The sequence below is a fragment of the Anas acuta genome, chromosome 17, assembly GCF_963932015.1.
Source record: "Anas acuta chromosome 17, bAnaAcu1.1, whole genome shotgun sequence".
Lineage (NCBI taxonomy): Eukaryota > Metazoa > Chordata > Aves > Anseriformes > Anatidae > Anas > Anas acuta.
The window spans coordinates 13,961,542-13,984,619 of NC_088995.1; the positions used below are offsets into that span (position 1 = coordinate 13,961,542).

At 41.3% G+C, this 23,078-nt stretch overlaps 1 protein-coding gene across 7 annotated transcripts in view; it reads left to right on the forward strand.

The window, feature by feature from the left end:
• TMEM132D (transmembrane protein 132D) overlaps positions 1–23,078 on the forward strand; it is a 262,231-nt gene that overhangs the window by 197,109 nt on the left and 42,044 nt on the right. For 6 of the 7 annotated variants that reach the window (XM_068653581.1, XM_068653582.1, XM_068653580.1 and 3 more), the window contains one exon: positions 22,443–22,586. In XM_068653581.1, coding sequence (XP_068509682.1) covers positions 22,443–22,586 — 144 coding nt within the window. Of the gene's footprint in view, positions 1–21,882; positions 22,054–22,442; positions 22,587–23,078 lie in introns of those variants that run through there. The other variant, XM_068653587.1, reaches the window with a different exon arrangement.

Sequence of the window (23,078 nt, forward strand, 5' to 3'; positions counted from 1 at the left end):
TGGTAGGATGTTACCAGTCTTAGGAGACTAGAAATGATTTGTCCCTCTGACTAAATTAGAAGTAGATTATATCAGTTCATTGCAAATGAGCTCCTTATGCAGATCTCTGCTTTCACTCTGGTCTGAGTAGATAGCTTTGCAAACTGCCTTTTGGCTAAAGCTTCTGCATGTCTGCTTGTGGTCTTTAGCAAGCATAAATATATCTGAACCTTCATGAAGTCTGCGCACCACCCATACGTGGCCTGGAGAAGACCAGGTGATAATGCGAATACAGATTAAATTGTATTTTAAGTATTACTTCTCTGATTGCGATTTCTGGTTCCCCTGATGAAGTGGTCTGTGTTTTGTTTGTGTTATCAATGGGAATGCTTTGAAAATTGCTCCAGTGCTCAGGAGAGCAGGAAGAAAACATTGCTTTACAGTAAGCATTTTGAAAGAGTGTTTACACCCAGAGCATCAAATTAATTTCCCCAAAGAATGGGCTAAACTGAGCTGATCAAAATCAAAAATGATCATTGGTTTTGCACATATTTGAATACAGATAATTTCATTTTGGAAAGTCTGTTAAATGCAGAAGCTCGTGACTATTTCCATATTTCCTCAAGCACAAAATTATTTTTTTAGGCTCCATTTTCTTGGTTTCATTAACCATGGAATAAGTGGAGGCATCCCTTTCTCTGGGATCCAGCTGTGTGCAGAGGCATCTCAGTGACCAGGGCACAGCCTGAGACGTTCCTGAGCACAGTCCACTCTGATCCCAACAAAAGAGAGAGCAGCAGCACATCATTCTTGGGCTCTTTTGCTGCAGTTTTTGATTCCCAGTTGATCTCATTTGGGAATCCTAATGGAGAAATAGTTGAAAGCTTCCATATCTCCAGAAATTCTGTGAGATCTTATGCATTCTGAAGAAGTCTTTAACATTTGTAAGAACTGGCTATCACTAGCACCCACATACTTAGTTTTTCATATATATATGTGTGTATATAAAATAGAGGCCTAATCCCAGCAGTTAGTGAATTTTAGTGAATTTAGCATTTAATTTGATTATAAAAGCATTTAATTTGATTGTAGGGAGCTTTACCAACTTTTTCCACAAAACCATACACTAATATTTTGGAGGCAAAACAGCTATATATATTTATGGCAAAAATAGAAAACCTTTGAAAGACGGGTTTTGGGATTAAATAAGGACTGTGTTTAGCTTCTGACTGGAAGAGGGGTCAGCCTGTGTCAGAGCGACTATGTTGGCTGGTATCAGGCTCTTCTGTAGCGATGAGAATCAATTTGTGCCTCTCGTGAAGCCACCTTGATTACACTGCAGTAGTGAAATGAGTTTTCAGATGGCAGGTGATCTTCAAGACTCAGCTCAGGTTTTCATTGCTGGCAGGTTTTCATTGCTGGCTCAGTGCCTGAGAGCACTGTGGCGTGTGTGTGGCCCCCAAGATAAAAGGAGATCTGTGGGTCACTCTGCGGGTTGCTCCAGCAGAGATAGTGCTGGGTGGCAGAGGTGCTACAGTCGGGCAGGCTGGAGGCTGGAGGAGGAAAATGCATGACATTAAGAAGACTTTGAGGAATCCCCAAAACATAAAAAAATCATGGCTTTTAAAAATACAAAACACCATCTATTTGTCACAATGTGATGGTTTGCTGGAACTTGCGTTTTGCATATTATGTCTCACTCCTTATCCAAACAATGATTTCAAGGGAGTTTTTAAGTACTGTCAATATCCTCTCTCAATAGGCAAATATGATTTTATGATTACAAGGAAGCTAAAATGGCAAAAACTGACATTTTTAAAGCAAAGATGAAATTCTGATGTGAATGATTCAAGTATGACACCTGAATTCACATCCAGATTCTGAATTATAATGAGCCTTGTCACTGCAAACTCTCAGCACACAATTCCCAGGCAGCTTACTCGTATTGAATTTGAATAAAGTCACTTAATTAGCTTTGTAAATATGGATTTAGGTGAATAATGGTACGCAAGTCTTAAACTGTTGTGCTTTTGACCTTACATGACTTGGCCAATAGTCTTGCAACAAATGTGATGCTGCTTCAGCCAATTCACCCCCTTGTCAACAACTCATCTGCTCCCAGATAGGCATAGGTGATAGGTTATTCTTTGCTATTGGTATTTTTTTATCCAAACCTGGCCTCCTGCATGGGTGGCCAGAGAGAACAGAAACAAGGTCACGATATACATATATTTGTATCAGTATCATTCATTATCTCAGTGTAATGCCAAAAAGTTGCAGAGAGAGGTGTTGCAGGTTTTCATTAGTCTGGAAGAGAGGTGAAGTTCTTGCTGAACTGACTTAATGTCAATGTGCATGTCCTAAACTTAAGTTTCAGTGAAGTAACTGAAAATCAGAATAATTACTGAAATGACCAACCAAGTTAGTAGCAGGAGAATCATGATTTAGATGAGGTGATGTGAGAACAGCAGTACTAAGAATGAGGTTACTTGGCAGACATCAGTATTCAGGAAAACGAAGACAGTATTATTTGTAGATGATGATGTAGAATAAATAAGCCTCATATGGAATTTGTTCACATAGCTATAGAAAAGCAGAATTTAAGGTCTGAGCATCAGAGTTTAATGTGAACAGAATATCTAAACAGAAAGTTGACAGTGTTAACAAAGGTAATATTATATTTGAATGAGAAGCTTTATATGGTTAATTAAAAATCAAAGACATAGCTATAATAGAAGTAATTATCCAGGAGTATTAAATCAATTGCAAGTCCAAGCCTATAAAAAAATTAATCAGGAATAATTTAATATTTGATATTGAGGGTTTATATTTTCCACTAATGCCAAAATCCATTCCATTAACCAATGCAATTCTGCAACAAATCTATAAAACGAATCCCTGAGAGCTGGCAATAGGTGAATGACTCTATGGGAATAAGTTTTAATTTTGCTTTTAAACTACAATTGCAGGAAATAGAGTACTGTTTCTATTAAGAAAATCTGATCCAGTTGCCCAGGACCAACAGTGACTGGTAGAAAATACCATGGAAATGATGTAAGAGCAAAGAAAGCTGGTTTGTAACTCAGCATATTTGTGATCTAGAGTGTAATCTATTTCATTCTTGAATTAATTTATTTAGTTGCTCTTTAAATTCTAGTTGAGGTCATTCCACACAAACATTCTGGTTCCCTGTGGCAGTGAATCCCATGATTTATCTACATTATGTGGAAAAAACAGTTTGTTTTGAGGCCTGCCACCAGATAACTTCCCCCTTTTCTTTTGTGATGTGAGACTATGGATTTCAGGCGGTCTCTATACCCTTTCTCCAGACCACTGATCATCCCATGGATTTCTCTTGGGATCAGTCAACTCAGCCATCTTTTTTTCTCTTATCTTGCATCATATTTTAAGCTCTTTTTGGGCCCTTCTCAGTTGTCCTAGACATGAATAGCAAATAATCAAAGGAAGTGAGAAAAGAAAAGCAAAAAGAATTGTTTGCTTTTCATGGTGAGGGAGTTGCAGTGTAGGGAACTTTGGTAGAAATACTTAATTTAGAAAGCAGAAAGGCATAAAAGGAGCACTAACTGGTGGAGAGATTGTGGTTACCATCTAACCACTGATAAATTACCAACTCAGCCTTGTAAATTCTGCTCAAGCCAGATCTCACTGAAGTCTGTGCAAACCATTGCACTAATTCTGATCCTTGAAAACAGGCTTGTATTGAGTAAAACTGTCATTTTATTGAGGTAGGTCAGGAACTTTGTGCATCATTTGGCTGCAGGGCCCATAGCATGTAGTAGATTTTGAACCAGCAGGAAAACCTAAGCAAATAAATTCAAAACTCGGATCATTTCAGTCTCACATATCTGGCAGCACCTTGAAGAAGAATCAAACTTTTATTCCTGTAATCTAAAGATTTTATATATATATATATATATATTTTAGCTAATAAATAATCTTGTCACAAACCAGTACTGAGCCTACTGCAGCCGTTTATCAACTTGCCTCCTGCAGGAGCAAATGTCTAGAGGCAGTCTCTATAGCTGGTAACAAGGTGATAAACAGTCACACCAGGCTCAATGTTGGTATCTGGAGGCAGTTGTTTATCAGATCAAGTGCTTTATAAACTATCGATGAAAGGCTTCATGTCTTCCCTTTCCTTCCTGAACGTAAACTTATGTCTGAATACATTGGCCAGGAAAAAAGAATCATTCCTGAAGCATAGCTTAGTTGATTTGAAAAATTTGCAAAAAAAGGGTAGGACCTTGAGATAATTCTTCTTGCATTTGATTAAGGTTAGGGACCGTCACGTCACCATATCAGCTTTAAAATCACTAAAATCAGTGAGAATTTTGCTTTGAAGACATCAGAAACAGTGTGAGTTCCACTCTTAGATGTCTGACCTTGTAAACAGTCTCCTATGTAGTCATCAAAGACCACAGCTAACAGTATTTCTTATCAGTATGAATGTTACAACCTAGAATTGTTCAGGTTCAAAACTACATAACCATTACAGGGTGACTAGTTGTTAACACAGGGCTTTATTCATTTGATTTTTTCTCAGATTTAAACTGAGAAAGAAGCTGTTACTCTAGCACTGACTTCAGGAGAATTATTGGATAAAGATCTTTGTGTACACCAGATTAAGAAAATACTTCAAATATCCTGGGTACAAAATATGTAATTTAATGTCAAGTCTGGATTTATTTCCTTGAGGACATTGGACTGACATTAACATAAGTTCTCTACCAATCATTCCAGATGGATTAGACATTAAACAATTGTTGCAGAACATACAATATAGTCTTAAAGGCATAGAATCTGCAGCCTGCATGCTCCTCAGGATATTATTACAAGATTCTTCATGTCTTTTTTCTAATGGCTTTTTGGATTCTTTGCTTTCAGCCTGGCACAACCAGCTTTACAAGTGTCCAACCACTCTTTTTCACTGTTATTAATTTCTTTTTCCATTGTAAAACATTTCTGATCATTCTTCTCTCTGTCTAACTGCTTCTTAAGTTTATTGCTTTTCTGTGGTGCTGTTAAGAATTTTATTTCCCAACTGGTATTACTTTTTAACTACTCATGTATATCTGTATAAGTTCAGATTCATGCAGAAAAAACAATTTGTCACAAATTTGCAAAGGCTAAATGATCAAAGCAGAGCTTGCGGGCTCACTTCTTTCCTTCTCTGCCTTCTTCATCAGACCTAAAAATATTCTGTCTTCATTCAAATTCTTACACTGTTCTGTGCTATAGACTTTATGTATGGCTGGGGAAATAAATGTATGGGTCAGTTTCTTGACATATCTGCAGGATCAGCAAAATTGCACCCATTTGTATAGAATGTGGCAGTAGTTGTCACAGGCTAATCACACAGCAAAAGTTCCAAAACAACAGTGCCATTAAAATCCAGGCACCAAAATACCTTTATTGGTATGGGATTTGTAACTATTTTTTGGAGGGAAATAGGATTTTGGTTTCTGTGACATATTTAAAAAAAAAAAAAAAAAAAAAAAAAAAAAAAAAAAAAAAGGTATCCGAATTTCCTGACCAAGACCAAATGTGGAGAGAAGGAATTTGGAGCCCAGGTCAGGATTTATAGCCTGAAAAGGTATCGTCCTTAGTGTCCTCTGTGCTGGAAGGTTTTGCTGGCAGGTGAAGGACGCAGTAACTGATGACAAGCTGTAACTTGCAGTCCAGTGGATTAACATCCAACACTATTATGCAGCGTTAATGCTGCTGACCTGTGGACACCATTGACTGAAGGCTGTGGCCACGGTATCTGCTGGAGTTGTGTGGGAGAAGAACTCACTGAGAACAGCCCTGCAGAGAAGGACTTGGATTTTCTGGTAGATTAAAAGCTCAGCATGAGCCAGCAGTGCACAATTGTAGCCCAGAAGGCCAACTGCCTCCTGGTCTGCATCACTAGAGGAATGGCCAGCAGGGGAGGGAGGTGATGGTCCCCCTCTGCTCTGCCCTTGTGAGGCCCCACCTGAAGTATTGTGTCCAGGTCTGGGGTCCCCAACACAAGAAGGATGTGGAGCTGTTAGAGTGGGACTGGAGGAGGGCCACGAAGTTGATTGGAGGGCTGGAGCACCTGTCCTGTGAAGAAAGACTGGGAGAACTGGGACTGTTCATAGACGGTCTTTAGGTCCTTTCTAAGCTTAGCCATTTGATGATTTTATGATAACCAAAGGTAAATGTTGATAAATGGCACTTACCTAACTCTGTTACTAGAGGCACAGAGTCAGTCTCAAGACATGATTTTTTCTAGGGACATCCTGTGACCCAAATTCTGCCCCTGGGCATTGTGATGTCCTCACAAAGGTCATGGTTACATATCCCAGAGCAGACTTTGGCCCCATTTGCCATATGGGAGCTGGAAAAAAATATTTTTTCTGAATGTCCTTTTTGTTTATTTTTGCGTTTCTGTTAAAAGTTCAAATGAAGGGCTAATTACTGACCCAGCAGAGCCAGTTGGCTGCAGGCTTTCCTGCTGCTCTGCTGTGCGTCTGCTCATGAATGAATTTTTGGTTTTGAGGCAGGTTGCCAAGGCCCCTGTGATGGTCCCAATTTAGTTCAATTTGTTTTTTACTTGCCATTCCTAAATACTAATGTACTACAAGGCCAATCTGGAACGAAAGATCAAAATAGGTAAAAAAGTCACTTCTCCTCTGCACAGTGACCAGGACATGAGTTCTCTTGTTCCTCACAAACTTCTTTCCTCTCTTTAGAAATGCAAAAAACTCATTCAGTCACTGCTCTCTGGCTCTGCCAGCTAATTCCCATATTGGGGCTGATATCATCCCTGTGAATCTGCTTTTTTCCTATAGTCACTGCATCATCTTCCCCTTGTCTCCCCAGTACACTTTGTACATCATCTGCATTGCTATCAGGATTTTCCATGTGCAGCAAGGAAAAGGAATGGCAGAGCTACAGGGATTGTTCCTGGCTTTGTCAGCTCTCCTAACCTTACTGCATCTCAGCTTTCACCTCTGGAAAATGAAAGGAGGATAGTAGAATTTTTAAAATGACATGAATATAAGTTCAGAGATTATAAATATATTAGTATTGTTATTATCATATACATTGCTAAATGGCTTTCCCTTCTGAGAAGTGCTTTGTAGACATGGAACTGAATCTGTGTATGTATTTATAAACACCACATGCACCTTGACTTACTTATTTTGCTGATAGATCTTGCTTGACCTCATAGAGTTAAATAAAAACTGTCAGAGAGGGGAAGAGAGTGACAAACATGATAGAGGCTTGCAACATCCTGTAGTCAGCATGACAGGTGAATTTTGAAGAGGGTTGTAATGTAAGTAGCTCTGCAGGTGTCATGGGCAAAAGCACAGGTCTGCTGGTGAACGAGCTGACTGGTAGGCGTTAAAAGGTGTGGAAATTACAGGAGAGAATAGACCAGCTAGGTAGGATAGGGGCAAAAATGTCAAAGACCTTTGAGATGAAAATGAGGTGCTTGCTTTGTGTGCCTGGGTTATGAGGATACTTAAGTCCTAAACACCAGGTAGATGTTGTGGTGCCAGAGCTTAAGGCACTGCTTGGCAAGCCAGCAGCATAGGAGAGTCCTCTGTGGATGTCCTGCATAAGGACAGCTGCACTGATGCAGCTGATAATGCTGCTGCCCACGTGAGTCAGGGTCCCTGGAGACACATGGCTAACAAAGGACATGTGAGTCACCAAGGCAAACTCATGGTGATAGTCTGGTATGTGGAGATAATTGAATGTCTCCCAGCAGGGCCTGAAAGCACAAACAAAACCCTGCATAAAGTGCTCACAGACGGACCTCAGCAGATGTATCATCCCACATTATAAGATGATATTGAAGTTGTTTTCAGGTGTGAATTTGTTTGTTGATAAAAAAAAAAAATAGAAAAATCTAAACATATTCAGAAAGTAAAACATCAAATCTGCTTTTGTTCCATCTGTTCTGGATATCTCAGAGGACTCTTAAGGGCCTGATTCCCACGTGGTCTGAATCCGGGGAAGCCTTTTACAGAAACCTTGTTCTGGAGTAAAACAAAGACACATCATTGATAAGAATGTGATAAGAACTTAGAAATGTTGTGAGGGAGTTGATGTAGCTACCGGGATCATTGACTCACTTATGCATCCCTAATCTGGAGTATGAATATTTCCAGTTGGTGCAGAAGCAGGGTAACGTGATTATGTGGGAGGAAGAGAATGGATAACGGAGCACTGAGAGCAATGCGTGTGAGCATGGAGGTCTCACTGTTGCAACAGCCTCAGTTCTCTGCAGTGCCCAGCATCCATAGCTAAGGTTACTACATGTGCCATATTACACAAGAATTTGCAAATTTATATCCTTCAATAAATTCAGTTGGAGCAGAAATTTTCCCCTGTTTTCTTTGGACAGCAGAACCTTCTCCGTAGAACCTGTGTGGGAGACCAGCTCCTTCACTGTCCCCTTCCCCTGTTCTTTGTATTCAGTTCCTCTCCACTCCCCATCCCCAGCTGTTCCCAGCTTCAGCTCCCTTTCAGCATGTCTCTTGCTGGCTCTAACAGTGCAGAAATATGTTTGTGGCCAGGGCAGAGGACTTGGGCAGCAGGGAGTCTATGGTGGCAGAGCTCTGGCCCTGCTCTGGGGGCAGCAATGGTGGCAGGAGGGGCTGAGGAGCAGTGTGTGCAGGCAGGGCAGTAGGCAGATTTTTTCACAGCCTGGCTCTGGAAAGAACAGGGTGACAGAAGTGGGCCTGTCAAAAGTGTCTGCTGGATGTTTCTGCATCACAACGGTTGCTGTGATCTGTTTCTGGTTGGCCAGGCCCCAAGGAGCTGTTTGGCAGATGGGGACAGGGTTCCCTGGCCGTGTCCCTTAATATTCCCTTTACACCACCGAGTGCATGGGGGTTAGCTCTGTCTGGAAGAGGGAAAGGGTTGATGTGCAGCTCAGAACACAGCCTCAGAATGACAGCAGCAAGTGGTGAAAGAAAGAGAATAATAAAAAAAATGTATTAGACAAGGCCTGCGATTTGTTTTGGTATTTTTAATGCTTCCCTCCATGAAAGCAAAGCTCTTTCAATCACTTTGACCACCGTCATTCTGGCTCTGCTACACATCGCACCAAATATTTACTCTGCTAAATTGCATTGCTAGAGTTTCATTGGCATCTTGTCTTTGAAGTGATATCCTAGAGCTTTCATTTTGTTGCTGGAAATCCCTACATCATATCCCATCGTCTGCCCCTTACAGAGCTCTAAACCGCTGCAGGCACCAAACCTCCGTGTTAGTCTTCTTAACTGCAGGCCCGAGAATCAAAAGAGCCTTCACGCTGGCACATCAATCTAGGAGCTGAGCTACTGACCCCATGTGTGAAATTTTGATTGGTTTTAGCTAATTTTGCATGACATGTCCCTACCAGTCTGCCCAGTCTCAGCAATTCAGCAGCATCAGACACAGTGTATTCATGTACTTTAGGCCAGTTCTCCCAGCTCTGCTCTTCTGAAAGGTCTTCCTTTAACAATCAGACATGCCTTTCCCTCCTGCAATGATGTCTGGAAGTGCTGGCAGCCTGCTTAGGGAAAGCAAGGAAGAAACGCTCACCAAGTTCGCTTGCTTTTTGAGCAAACCTTGTTGATTATCAGCTAAAGCAGTCTGCCTAGAGACAAAATCAAGTACACACATGCAGCTTCATGGAGTTACAGTTTGGAGCATGTGAAGTAATTAGCAATTTTTCTAAAGAACCACAGCCTGACAATTCACAGCTACAATTCATAGCTCTTTGACTTTGATAGACAGACATCATACACAACAGCTTCCTAGGACTATGGTAGCCTACTTAGCACTGCAAAGCACCGAAAACCAAATTAGGACTTGCCAAAAGCAAGGTAACATAATTCCTAAATGCTAGACATTAAAGCATTAAAGGGACTTTGACATTTTAACAAATTAAAAATTCTATTTACTCTATGGATGGGAAAAAAAAGTGAACTCCCATAGGAGGATTTGCCCCTCAGCTACATGGTATAAAGGAGATCCAGTACAGCTTGGGCAGTTTACCAGTACTGTTACGAACTGTGCCATTCCTAAATAGTAGCTGGGCAGTTAATAAGAGTACCAAAAATGGAGGCAATATGTCCTGTCATTCCTATTTTGTTCCTGTATTAATCATGTGTGCTTGCCATGTCTCAACTTCAATAAAACTGTTACCTTTGTTAATTGGTTCAGCAGCTAGACCGTGGATGTGAACTGTGGATTGGATGCTGCATAAGTACGAAAAACAGAGGATCCCTGTTTTGAGGCAATTGCACTTTAGAAATGTGAGACAAAGATAAGGAACAGGGACGTAAAGACATTTTCCTCTTCCTTGGAACGAAGTGATATATTATATTATATTATATTATATTATATTATATTATATTATATTACTATATAAAAATATATATTATATATAATATTATAATATAATATAATATATTTTTTTCCCATCACTTAAATTTGTAGGACTGAATCCTGAAATAATAGCCAGTGTCCACACAGCAGGATTGCCTCACTGTAATAACACACAACTGTGAAGCATGAGAATTTACCAGCCTGAACAGCAGCTTTAGTTCACCGAAGCAGATACGGTAGCATCTGGATTTTCCTTCTAACTAAAATGCATTTCTTTCTTTCCTGAGCTTCTTACTGAACGTGGCAGGCTGTGCAATGAGAGACCTCTCACTACTGGCCATCTTAATGATCCCACTTTTCCTTTGTAACACCTAGCTGTTATTTTACTCCTTATTTACTACACACAGCACTGTTATATATTTAGCTTTTTTTTTACTGCTTAAATATAATTTAGCTGTGATAGATATTATCTATACAGATATTAAAGTTATTTAGTAAGAACATCAAATATTTAAAAGACTTTAAATTTAAAGACGTTAAATATTTAAAAGAATATTTAAAAGTCTTAGATTAAATATAACTATGTTTTTTTCCTGAGTGCCTTTTGTGTGACAATAGGAGTGACAGACAGTCTGTGTGTCCCATGTTGCTTTTTTCCCAGACATTGGATGTTTTCTCTTTTTACCTGGGAAGTTGTGCTTGCTGTCCTTTATAGTTATATGCAGCTTTGTTTCACTGCTCATTCTTACTAAATCTTTTCACTCCTTCCAAAGCAGAACTTCCTCTGTATCCCCGATGACCATGTTCCAATGCAGTAATGCTCTAAGCTTCAAGAAATATCACATTTTGAAGACCTCAAAATCAAATAGTTTGAAGAGTAAATATCTCAGTTGACTTATGTGTTGTATGTCCATTTTTTTTTGTTTGTTTGTTTGTTTGTTTGTTTTTGTGAAATCCTACCATGAAACTGCAGCCTCTAAGCCAAATTCTCTCTGAGATAAGCAAATATTGGTAAGTTGGCTTCAGAGGAGATGCAGCAGCTGGAAAGACTAATAAACAGACCCTACATCTTTGACTGAATTTCAAAGAGAAATATTTGTTCTTCCTGGACTTTCTGAGCTGCTCTTGCAGTTTTGTTCTAATTCCTCAGTGCATGGGCTCTGTGTGGTGTCTCCTAGACTGACATATCCCAACCAGAGCAATTTTTCAGGAGTAAGAGCTTCTAAAAAAATATGATATTTAGCTTGTAGTATAAGTGGCTTGGCATCTGCAAATCATTGAAAAGGTGGTGAATGATGCTCAAAAAAAAAATAAATCTAAAAAACCTAGTAGAGAGGTGGCTGAATATCATCATTTATTATTAGCAACCTTTGCAGAATCTGAATAACAGACTCATGTTATTTTAATATGTCATTGATTCCTCCAGTATTTAAAAGAACAATTTTTTTTTTCAAATTACTACAAATACATGGTACTGTGAAAATGGAAATATAATTAGCCATGAGGTTTATATTGGATTTGGTTCATATTAATTCTGTGCTAATATTGTTTAGTAAAAATATATTAGTTTAACTCATTATTTTAGTTTAGACTTTCAGCTGAGACGGCAATTTGAAAGCATATTTTTAGTTTACAAGTCTGTTGGGGGTTGTGTTATAAAAAAGGGTATGAGGGTTGAAAATTATTTTCATGTTTGGAATATCTCTTTGTGCATGATTAGTGTGTGGCCACTGTGCAGGTGTGGGGGTGTGCATTAGTCTTACAATTCTGTATTTGCTCCATTTTGCATATGTTTTGGCTTGTAAATGGAGAGGTTCACTTCAGAATAAGATGTATCAATATAAGAGATCTTTTTTATGCATCATATATTTTAATGCCAGTAGCCTCCCCTTGCCTTCACAGGAGTCTTTATTTCTATTTATGCACTTCCTAAAAAGTTGCTTGAGACTTGACCCTCAGATTCTTCCCTGAAATTTAAAATGTCATGTCTCAGAACAGCAGCACCAGGTGGCCCTGATGGTGTCCCAGGAGCTGGTTCTTATACTGCATCTTCTGCAGACTCCATAAAGACAACAAAACGCAGCACCTCACCTATATGACCAAAGTGTTAGATCTGAGTCCCTTCATTGTACCCATGATGTAGGATGACAAAGCAACAAGGGTGGGAGGATTAGTCAATAAGAAGAGGCTAAGTGCATGTAATGTTTGGAAGAAAATTACTCTTGTGTTACTTCCTCTTTATACCAACAATTTTAGGCTTATTATTATATGTAAATGAGGTGGGAGAAGTAATTCAGCTAATCAAACACAGGATTTTGTTTGGCTTTGAAACAACTGCAAACAACCTGGAATTTGTTTGTTTGCTCAAGCTGAAGTTTCATAATATTCCCAGGAAGCGTAAACATAGCCTGGAAATCGCACCCCAGACCCATTCCCAAACCTTCCTCGTGTTTGGATTCCTGTTTGAGGAGTGGTGCATTGAAGTGGAAAGGGAATGGATCTGGCAGGAAACCCACCCCAAAGCAACAAAAAAGACTGATTTTCAGCCACATTAATTCTTTAATCTTTCTTACTCTGTAAGCATTGATTTTGCCCCAGTGGAGGCATGAGACTGTAGCTGGAGGTGGCACCCCCTGATGCACGTCAGTCAAAACTTTTCAAGGAATCACAGCCTGAAGAAAGAAAGAATGAATAATGTATTCAGACATTGATTCTGTCATCCAATTCTTTCTTACCAATGGTTGTGCTGTCACATTTTGCTATTAAAAATAAGATCAATTTTCCCCTCTCTAGCAGCTATGTGGAAGACTGAGTCAGCAGGTAGATATATCCAGAGGAGAATGGACCTGGGTTTCAGTTTATGCTCCTTTTTAACCCTGTGTCCTGATGCTAAGCCAGTCTGATTATGGAACTGTCTTGCCTGTACTGAGTTAAAGCAGAAGCTGTTTACGTATTAAGATCTTAAATAAAACTTAGTTAATGCCCCCTCCTATGTCCCATTCCCAGTGACTTCAGATTTCACTCTTCACAATGAAAAATGCACACTTTAAAAAAGCAGCTAATTTTGAAGTTCATGTTAATCTTCTCACATTTTTGGATTCAGGTTTCACCATCCTCTCTCGTACTGGCAATGTTGTCAACTCTTTCATTTATATTACAGGCTTCAAAAATTATTTTGTTTTATTTCTGGCCAAGTTCCTTTGTTGCAGCTAATTTTTCATTTTTTTTTTTTAGTGCATCCTAAAGGCTTGGAAACTAACAGGCAAATAAGGAAATCAAAGTTCTGTTTCATTTATTTCAAGCTTTCAGACCAAATACTGTAATATTTTAGGACTGAACTCAAGCTGTTTGAAAGCTCAGAGCTGACAATAATGTACTACAACCAAGGAAATTTGCTTTGGAGCATTTAAGTTCCTCTGCACCACCATGTATCTAGCCCCACCAGCTGCTTCTAAAACTTGTATTTCAGCTGCCATAATCTTATCATTAAAGGTGGATTTAAGTTTTAAGAACCTATGAACAAACCTTTGTACTTGCAACCAGAAGCTGGGCGATGACTCTGCATTTAAGGTGCAAGCTCAGCTTTACTCCAGCGCCTGGTGCTAATCCAGTATAATCGAATGTTAGGTGGTATGAACTCCCAGCAGCTCCTTCAGAGAGACACATCTATTTGCTTTATTGTTCAGCTGCTGCTTTCTGACTTTTAAAATCCCTTCTGTGTTATTTTTGTTTCCTACCTTTGCAGTGGTAGTATGAGGAAAAGTAGCTGAATTTGGCCACATCCATCAGGATGTTGAGCATTTATACTTTATTGGTTTAGCTTACTAAATTTAAACAGAAGCATTAACATGGCCTTAGGCTCTCTTGACAGTTATAAACTCTTCCTTGGGGGGATTTCAGTAATGCCTTCTAATCAGCTTAAGGAGTTAATTAAACAGCTGTCACTTAGCTTCTTAATTTGGAGACTTGATGCTAAATAAGATTTGAAATTAGTTATGCATGACTGAAGCATGGATGCTCTGATACAAATAAGATGGCTGCTTGCTGAAGAGGAGGAAAATCTAGGCCTTAAAAAAAAAAAAAAAAAAAAAAAGACAATATTCAAGGTGGTACCCTGGATTAATGCTCTAATGGCTGATTAATTAAAAAAAAAAAGGCATTAAGAGGAAAATGGAAGATGTTAGTGAGAGCCAAATAGAATGATTTTCAGGCAGCTATTCATTGTGATTTGGTGGCATGCCCTGGAATTCAGGAGATTTTGATGATCACTTTGTTTTCTTCCTTACTGCAGCTTGTAGATGGCAAACCCCAAAACCAAGATACCTATTGAAAACAGAACCATACTCAATTTTAGAAGCTAGGCATTTAGCCTGGAAAAAATATATTCCACTACTGTAATCAAAAATTTAACTGGAAATCTGTTGTGCTTATGGAAGATGTATTATGGTTCTGTGCTGACTTTTGAATACTTTTTTTCCCTGTATATTGTGGTAGGACAAGTATTTTTTCTCCTGCAGGGTATGAACTGCAGATCACTCCAAGTTATTTTGAGGAAACATGTATGCAGGTCTTTTCTGAGAACAAGCTGGTGCCTTGCTCAGTGCTACTTGTAGTGTTGTGAGGCTTGAGAGTGCTAACAGAGATTCAGCATTAAACTGATGTCTCAAATCATGCTAAACTGTTTTTGGAAAAGAATGCTGACAGTTACTACTAAACTTTTCATAATATTTACTATTAAACGAAGTGCTCCTGTTATAAATGTGATGTGGGGCCTCAAAGCCAAGCATGAGTCAGTCATATATTTATTTATTTTAAAAGTAATTATTAATACAAACATTAGGAAATGTTGTGTACAGGGAGAGAACAAAGGAAAGAGAAAAAGAGATTTATAAAGATACTGTTGAAGTCCTTTCTTTCACTCCAGGAATTATATGGCAAAAGATATCTGAAAGGAAATTAAATTGCAGGGAAGCTACCAATTAAAACTGAAAAACTAATAGATGTTCACTTCTGCATTTCTACTGAAATAGATGCTTACTGCATGCATCTTCCAAATATGCTGGAGGGCTTAATATGCTCCGTTATTTAATATGACTCTCTTCAGTAGGCAAAGAATGCTCTCTCCAGAATCTTCTTGAAAAGTATTGCCATTTTTGAACATGGTGATAATTTAAGAATAAAGATTACCTCGTCTTCCATTTCTATTACATAAAGATAAATGTTTTTGTATGATCATTATGATTCTTTCCTTTATTTATTTTAGGGGTTTGGTGTAAGTGAATTATGCTACATAATGGTCAGAGAAAGATCAGCATTTTTTTTAACAGCTGCTCAGGGTGATTGTTGTGGGTGACTCTGTCCTTAGGGGAACAGAGGGCCCTATTTGTCGGCCTGACCCTACCCGTAGGGAGGTCTGCTGCCTCCCTGGGGCCAGGGTCAGGGACATTGCCAAGAAGGTCAAGCGCCTGGTACGGCCCACTGACTACTACCCGCTATTGGTCTTTCAGGCTGGTAGCAATGAAGTAGCAAAGAGAAGCCCGAAGGCGATCAAAAGAGACTTTAGGGATTTGGGGCGACAACTTAGAGGTTCAGGCGCACAGGTTGTGTTTGCCTCTGTCCTTCCGATAGGGGGGATGGAAGCTGAAAGGTGCGCTGTTCGCATAAACTCGTGGCTTCGTGACTGGTGTGACCGGCACAACTTTGGGTTCTTTGATCACGGGAAGGTCTATGCTACACCGGGCCTGATGGCACCGGATGGGATGGGCCTCTCTTGGAGAGGGGTAAGGATCTTGGGTCAGGAGTTGGCAGGGCTGATAGATAGGGCTTTAAACTAGGTAAGAAGGGGGATGGGGCTGAAGCAAGGACTGTTGGGGCTGTGCCAGGGGGAACAATGGCAAGGCCGGAGGATAAGGTTAAGGCCCAGCTGAAGTGCATCTATACCAATGCACGCAGCATGGGTAATAAACAGGAGGAGCTGGAAGCCATCGTGCAGCGGGCAGGCTACGACTTGGTTGCCATCACGGAAACGTGGTGGGACCAGTCTCATGACTGGAGTGCTGCGATGCCTGGCTATAGGCTCTTCAGAAGGGACAGGCAGCACAGAAGGGGTGGCGGTGTGGCTCTCTATATTAGAGAGTCTTTCGATGTTGTAGAACTCGAGGCTAGGAATGACAAGATCGAGTCCCTTTGGGTTAGGATCGGCAGGGACAACAAGGCTAGTGTCCTGGTCGGGGTCTGCTATAGACCGCCGAACCAGGATGAGGAGACGGATGAGGAGTTCTACAGGCAGCTGACAGAAGTTGCGAAATCGTCAGCGCTTGTACTCGTGGGGGACTTCAACTTCCCTGACATATCCTGGAAGCACAACACAGCCCAGAGGAAGCAGTCTAGGAGGTTTCTGGAGAGCGTGGAAGATAGCTTCCTGACGCAGCTGATCAGTGAACCTACCAGGGGTGGTGCCCCGCTAGACCTTCTCTTCACAAACAGAGAAGGACTGGTGGAGGATGTGATTGTCGGGAGCTGTCTTGGGCAGAGTGACCACGAAATGGTGGAGTTCACTATTCTTGGCGGGGCCAGGAAGGGAGCCAGTAAAACCACTGTATTGGACTTTCGGAGGGCTGACTTTGGGCTGCTCAGGACACTAGTTGGTGGAGTCCCATGGGAGGCGGTTCTGAAGGTCAGAGGGGTCCAGGAAGGCTGGGCGCTCTTTAAGAGGCAAATCCTAATGGTGCAGGAGCGGTCTATTCCCATGCGCCCAAAGATGAGCCAGCGGGGAAGAAGACCAGCCTGGCTCAACAGAGAATTGTGGCTTGAGCTTAGGAGAAAAAAGAGGGTTTATAATCTTTGGAAAATTGGGCAGGCCACTAAGGAGGACTATAAGGATGTAGCGAGGCTGTGCAGGGACAAGATTAGGAAGGCCAAAGCTCGTCTGGAGCTCAATCTGGCTACTGCCGTTAAAGATAATAAAAAACGCTTTTATAAATACATCAACACAAAAAGGAGGACTAGGGAGAATCTCCATCCTTTACTGGATGCAGGGGGAAACTTAGTTACAAGAGATGAGGAAAAGGCGGAGGTGCTCAATGCCTTCTTTTCCTCAGTCTTTAGCTGCAAAACTGGTTGCTCTCTGGATACCCAGTACCCAGAACTGGTGGAAGGGGACGGGGAGCAGGATGTGGCCCTCACCATCCACGAAGAACTGGTTGGTGACCTGCTACGGCACTTGGATGTCCACAAATCGATGGGGCCGGATGGGATCCACCCAAGGGTACTGAGAGAACTGGCAGAGGAGCTGGCCAAGCCCCTATCCATCATTTATCAGCAGTCCTGGCTATCGGGGGAGGTCCCAGCTGACTGGCGGCTAGCAAATGTGACGCCCATCTACAAGAAGGGCCGGAGGGCAGACCCGGGGAACTACAGGCCGGTCAGTTTGACCTCAGTACCAGGGAAGCTCATGGAGCAGATCCTCTTGGGAGTCATCATGCGGCACTTGAAGGGCAAGCAGGCGATCAGGCCCAGCCAGCATGGGTTTATGGAAGGCAGGTCCTGCTTGACGAACCTGATCTCCTTCTACGACAAAGTGACGCGCTGGGTGGACGAGGGAAAGGCTGTGGATGTGGTCTACCTTGACTTCAGCAAGGCTTTTGACACCGTCTCCCACAGCATTCTCCTCAAGAAACTGGCTGCTCTTGGCTTGGACTGGCGCACGCTTCGTTGGGTTAGAAACTGGCTGGATAGCCGGGCCCAAAGAGTTGTGGTGAATGGAGCCAAGTCCAGTTGGAGGCCAGTCACTAGTGGCGTCCCCCAGGGCTCGGTGCTGGGGCCGGTCCTCTTTAACATCTTCATCAATGATCTGGATGACGGCATTGAGTGCACCCTCAGTAAGTTTGCAGATGACACCAAGCTAGGTGCGTGTGTCGATCTGCTCGAGGGTAGGAAGGCTCTGCAGGAGGATCTGGATAGGCTGCACCGATGGGCTGAGGTCAACTGTATGAAGTTCAACAAGGCCAAGTGCCGGGTCCTGCACCTGGGGCGCAATAACCCCAAGCAGAACTACAGGCTGGGAGAGGAATGGTTGGAGAGCTGCCAGGCAGAGAAGGACCTGGGAGTGATGGTGGACAGTCGGCTGAATATGAGCCAGCAGTGTGCTCTGGTGGCCAAGAAGGCCAACGGCATCCTGGCTTGTATCAGAAACACTGTGACCAGCAGGGCTAGGGAGGTGATCGTCCCCCTGTACTCGGCTCTGGTGAGGCCGCACCTCGAGTACTGTGTTCAGTTTTGGGCCCCTCGCTACAAGAAGGACATCGAGGTGCTTGAGCGGGTCCAAAGAAGGGCGACGAAGCTGGTGAGGGGCCTGGAGAGCAAGTCCTACGAGGAGCGGCTGAAGGAGCTGGGCTTGTTCAGCCTAGAGAAGAGGAGGCTCAGGGGTGACCTTATTGCTCTGTATAAGTACATTAAAGGAGGCTGTAGCGAGGTGGGGGTTGGCCTGTTCTCCCATGTGCCTGGTGACAGGACGAGGGGGAATGGGCTAAAGTTACGCCAGGGGAGTTTTAGGTTAGATGTTAGGAAGAATTTCTTTACTGAAAGGGTTGTGAGGCATTGGAACAGGCTGCCCAGGGAGGTGGTGGAGTCACCATCCCTGGAAGTCTTCAAAAGACGTTTAGATGTAGAGCTTAGGGATATGGTTTAGTGGGGACTGTTAGTTTTAGGTCAGAGGTTGGACTCGATGATCTTGAGGTCTCTTCCAACCTAGAAAATCCTGTGATTCTGTGATTCAGGGAATCAACTTTAAGTACTCTGAATATTTGGCTACAGCTTTGTAAAACCCATAAGTATTCCCATCTTGTAGTGCCCTGACATCATATATCCTATAATCTAGGTTAGTTATGGATAAAGAACATGAAATATTTCTTTAGAAGATTCCTTTATCACTTAAGCAGAAAAAAGTAACACTTTTAAATTAGTAACTATTTAGATTTATAGCTTTTACATGCTGGGACTCTGAATTATAAATCTCTATATAGCTAAATAAGTATCATGTTTGTTTCCTCAAAATGAAATAATTTTTATATGCTTTCACCATGGGAACATTAAGCCCTTTCTAGCCATTAAGCAAATGACTGAAGAAACGTTTTACTCTTCCCCCATTGCATAAATTGGTGTAAATGGTTATTATGCCTCTGTGTCAAAAGAAGAGATGCAAACCAGGTGCCTCCAAGTCTATACACATGGAGGTACTGAGAATCTGCAAACAGAATATACAGCTCAGTTTCTCTGACATAGATTTGCACAGCTTCAGACGTTGCCAGCTTGCTTTGTGCCTCTTTTACTTTAGAGAAATATTGGGTGCATTTGTTTTCCTGGGACTGGACAAGCACTTAACTGGTAGAAAATCACCATAGACATTTGCATGCTGTGCGTGGTTCCGAATGTAGATCTGGAACATGGATACAGACAAAAACTATAAAAACTTGAATATGGGATCTTTGATTTTAGACAGAGACAAAACAGGAATTTTCTTCCTTATTTTAGAAGCAGGTATGTGTATACTTATATCCTGGTATTTAAGTACTTCCTTTAAAGTCCCTGAGGTTATTGCCATGATTGGTGTAAATTCAGATCTGTTGGACTGTAGCCTCAGACAGAAAGCTCTGGGACAGGACCTAAGTTACTGAGCTCTAAATCCACCCGAGACTGTGGACTTGCAGAAATTCCCTGTGTGTTGGATGTTATTTGCACATGCTTTTAAAAGGTGGCTGAGAAGGAACATAGGTAGTGGCAGTGGCATAGCTGATGTTTTAAGTAACTTGTTTTTGAATGTGTTTCCAATAGTCTGTATTCAGAACATCCAAAGCCAGGACTCGAAATTTGGAAACTTGAAAGAGATTCATGAAGCTTTTGAGAATCATTCTCAGTTAGTAACTCTTACCAAGGGAAATTACATTTGCCTTTGGTAAGCAGACCTCATTAATCACACTGTTTCAAAAGCTTGGTTATTAAACCTTCTTTTGCTTTATAAAATAATTACAAGGGTCATATTGTAATGTAATGACTGGAGGAAGAAGGGCATTCCTGCTTGGGGGAGCAGGTATTTTCAACTTGGCACTAGGTACAAGTATCTAGGCATGGAATATGGCCTCAAATAGTCCCAATGAAATGAGATTCATGTAAGTGTTTGTGAGATCAGGACCAGATACTTAGATTCTGTAATTATTGTATAGCTTAATAGCACTTGTTCTGTCAAGCTGCCCCTATTTGCAGCTCAGTCAAGCCTATAGGAGAGTGGCAAAAGTATCTAAATAACCTGTATGTAGTTAACTTTGCTGCAAATCCCATATTTGAAATAAATAAAAGAACCTGGAAACTTAATTGCTAGTCTTCCTGAGGTCCCAGTTGCTTGAATAATATATTTTCTTCTGAGAACAAATGCACACTCAAGACAGATGGGCCTTACAGTACAGACGGATATTCTCACCTTTCTATGAATTATAATTTCAAAATATCTGAAGGGCTTTTGTGCTGAGGGAGGGAGAGGATTTTCTTCTTAAGTTCTCTTTTTGTGAAATCCTATTTCACCCTCCCCTAAAGATCATGATAAGAATGGGGAAACTTTAGCAAAGCAGCTATCAAAAGACAAGGATTTTTTTTTTTTTTCATTCTCTAAATATTGCTTTGAGTCTGAATAAAGCATCTCTGTTTCTTTAAGTAATGGGAAACTGTCCTTTTGATCCATGTGCTTTGGATGAGAGAAGCCTTAGCTTCTCTTCTTTAGCCCAAGAGGCAGTAGGGGGAGTCGTCATCTCCTGGTAACTTGGTTTCGATTTTTTACTTCACTGTCTTCCACAAGTGAAATCAGGGCAGTCTCAGCGCACGTAGTGGGAGCTATTTAGATAACAAGCAATTAGCACTTGGGAGGCTTTGGAAGCCTTTATTTCACAAGAGACAGCTGAAATCAAGAGCTTCTCGTTCTGTGGGTTAGCCAGGGATTTGAAGGCATGGTTCTGAAAAGCTTAGAGGCCTTTCCAGGAACGAGCAACATTCTGCAATAAGATGAAGAATTTGGGCTCCCTGTGTGTCATAGTGCAAGTCAGTGATATCTGCTGTGCATGACTGATGTGACACCTAAGTAACTGAGAGTGCTGTTTAGCCTTGTGTTCTTCACATGATCAGAAATCAATGAATTTAAATTAGAAATGATAAATCAATTGGAAGGAATGCATTTTGTAATAATCCTCACAAAAAATGTTGTACCAGTAACACACATCACTGCAGAGTTTGTTTATCAGAGCCTAGACCTTCTCAGCGTCCTGCCTTTCTGAGAGATGATGGTTCTGCATGAGCCTCATTGGCAGATAAAGAAACAGTTGCAAACAAGTGCTAGCCCATCATTAGCAAACACGAGCCAGGATAAGACCTAGATAACCTGATTGGGGTCTGATTCCCTACAGTCTTGTGGTGCATTAATGTGGGAACAGAATGTCAGCACTCTTAAAATAATTCCTTAAGTAGCAGAGGAGGAGAACCCAGATCTTATCTGTCATGAGAGACATTGCCACTAGCCACTTTACAAATTGTGAACCGGGAGACTTAAGGTGAATCTGCCAAAAGTGCATCCCCACGACCAGACTAAAGCCTCCATTTAAGATGAGAGTGGCTTCTGTGCATGGCCATCCCGAGCATCCAATGAAATGGAAACATTCTGTGAGTAGAACAGACAGACTTAAGTCAGGTTATTTTTATGTGATCAGCATGGTCATTAGTGAGCCCAGGATGGAGACTTTAGCATAGCTAGATGCAAGAGACATCTTGTTAATGCCATGCAGCATCACTCCTTGGGTGTTAGGATGTTCGGACGCTTGATGAGCAGTCATGAAAGAGCAATTGGAGTATGACATATGTGTTACCAGTCCTCAATCAGAACTGGAAGCTTGTTTCCAGGATTAAAGGGAGGGACTTTGTCCCTTCTGCCTACTGTGCTTGGAATAACTCTTAAAATAGACATTAGAAATTAATGTAAATCTGAATCTAGGTGGTAGTAATGAAGCAATAGTGAAATATACTAACCAAAAGGGCTTTTTTCGGTCTCTTAGGAAGCAGAGATCTTGAATACAGCTATTCTCACTGGGAAAACAGTGGCTGTCCCTGTCAAAGTGATCTCTCTGGAAGATGATGGGACTGTGACTGATCTTCTGGAATCTGTGGAGTGCAGATCATCAGATGAAGATGTCATTAAGGTAGGCCCATACTGCTTCATTGCACAAAGGGAGAGGCCCTACAAAACAGTGATGTTCTCTAATGTGACAAGTTCTTTCTCCTTTCTAACTGTTCTGCTGCTGAGAAACAAAGGTTTATTATCTGTGTATGTCAGAGAAATAAAACAAACAGAAAATCACATTCTATCTTGCATGTCAAATACTTGGAACTGTTTGTCACTTCCCACCTTTGAAGTATTTTCAGAGCTCGCTCTACCTCTGCCTTTTACTTCTCAGCTATATGGGCTCTGTGGGTGTCAGAAAGGTTGGCAGATCTTCTAAAGTAGGAAATAATTCCTCTGAAATTAGTTTGCTGCATTGGAACAGGAATCGTGTGACTCAAAGTACAGGTCTCTTAGTACTGACCCAGTAGTGTATTGCAAACAACATTAGGTTTAAATTTGGAATTTTCTTTGGTCACAACTGCTAACTAGGGGGTATCACAAAAATATGTTGCCCACCAGTTGTGGACTG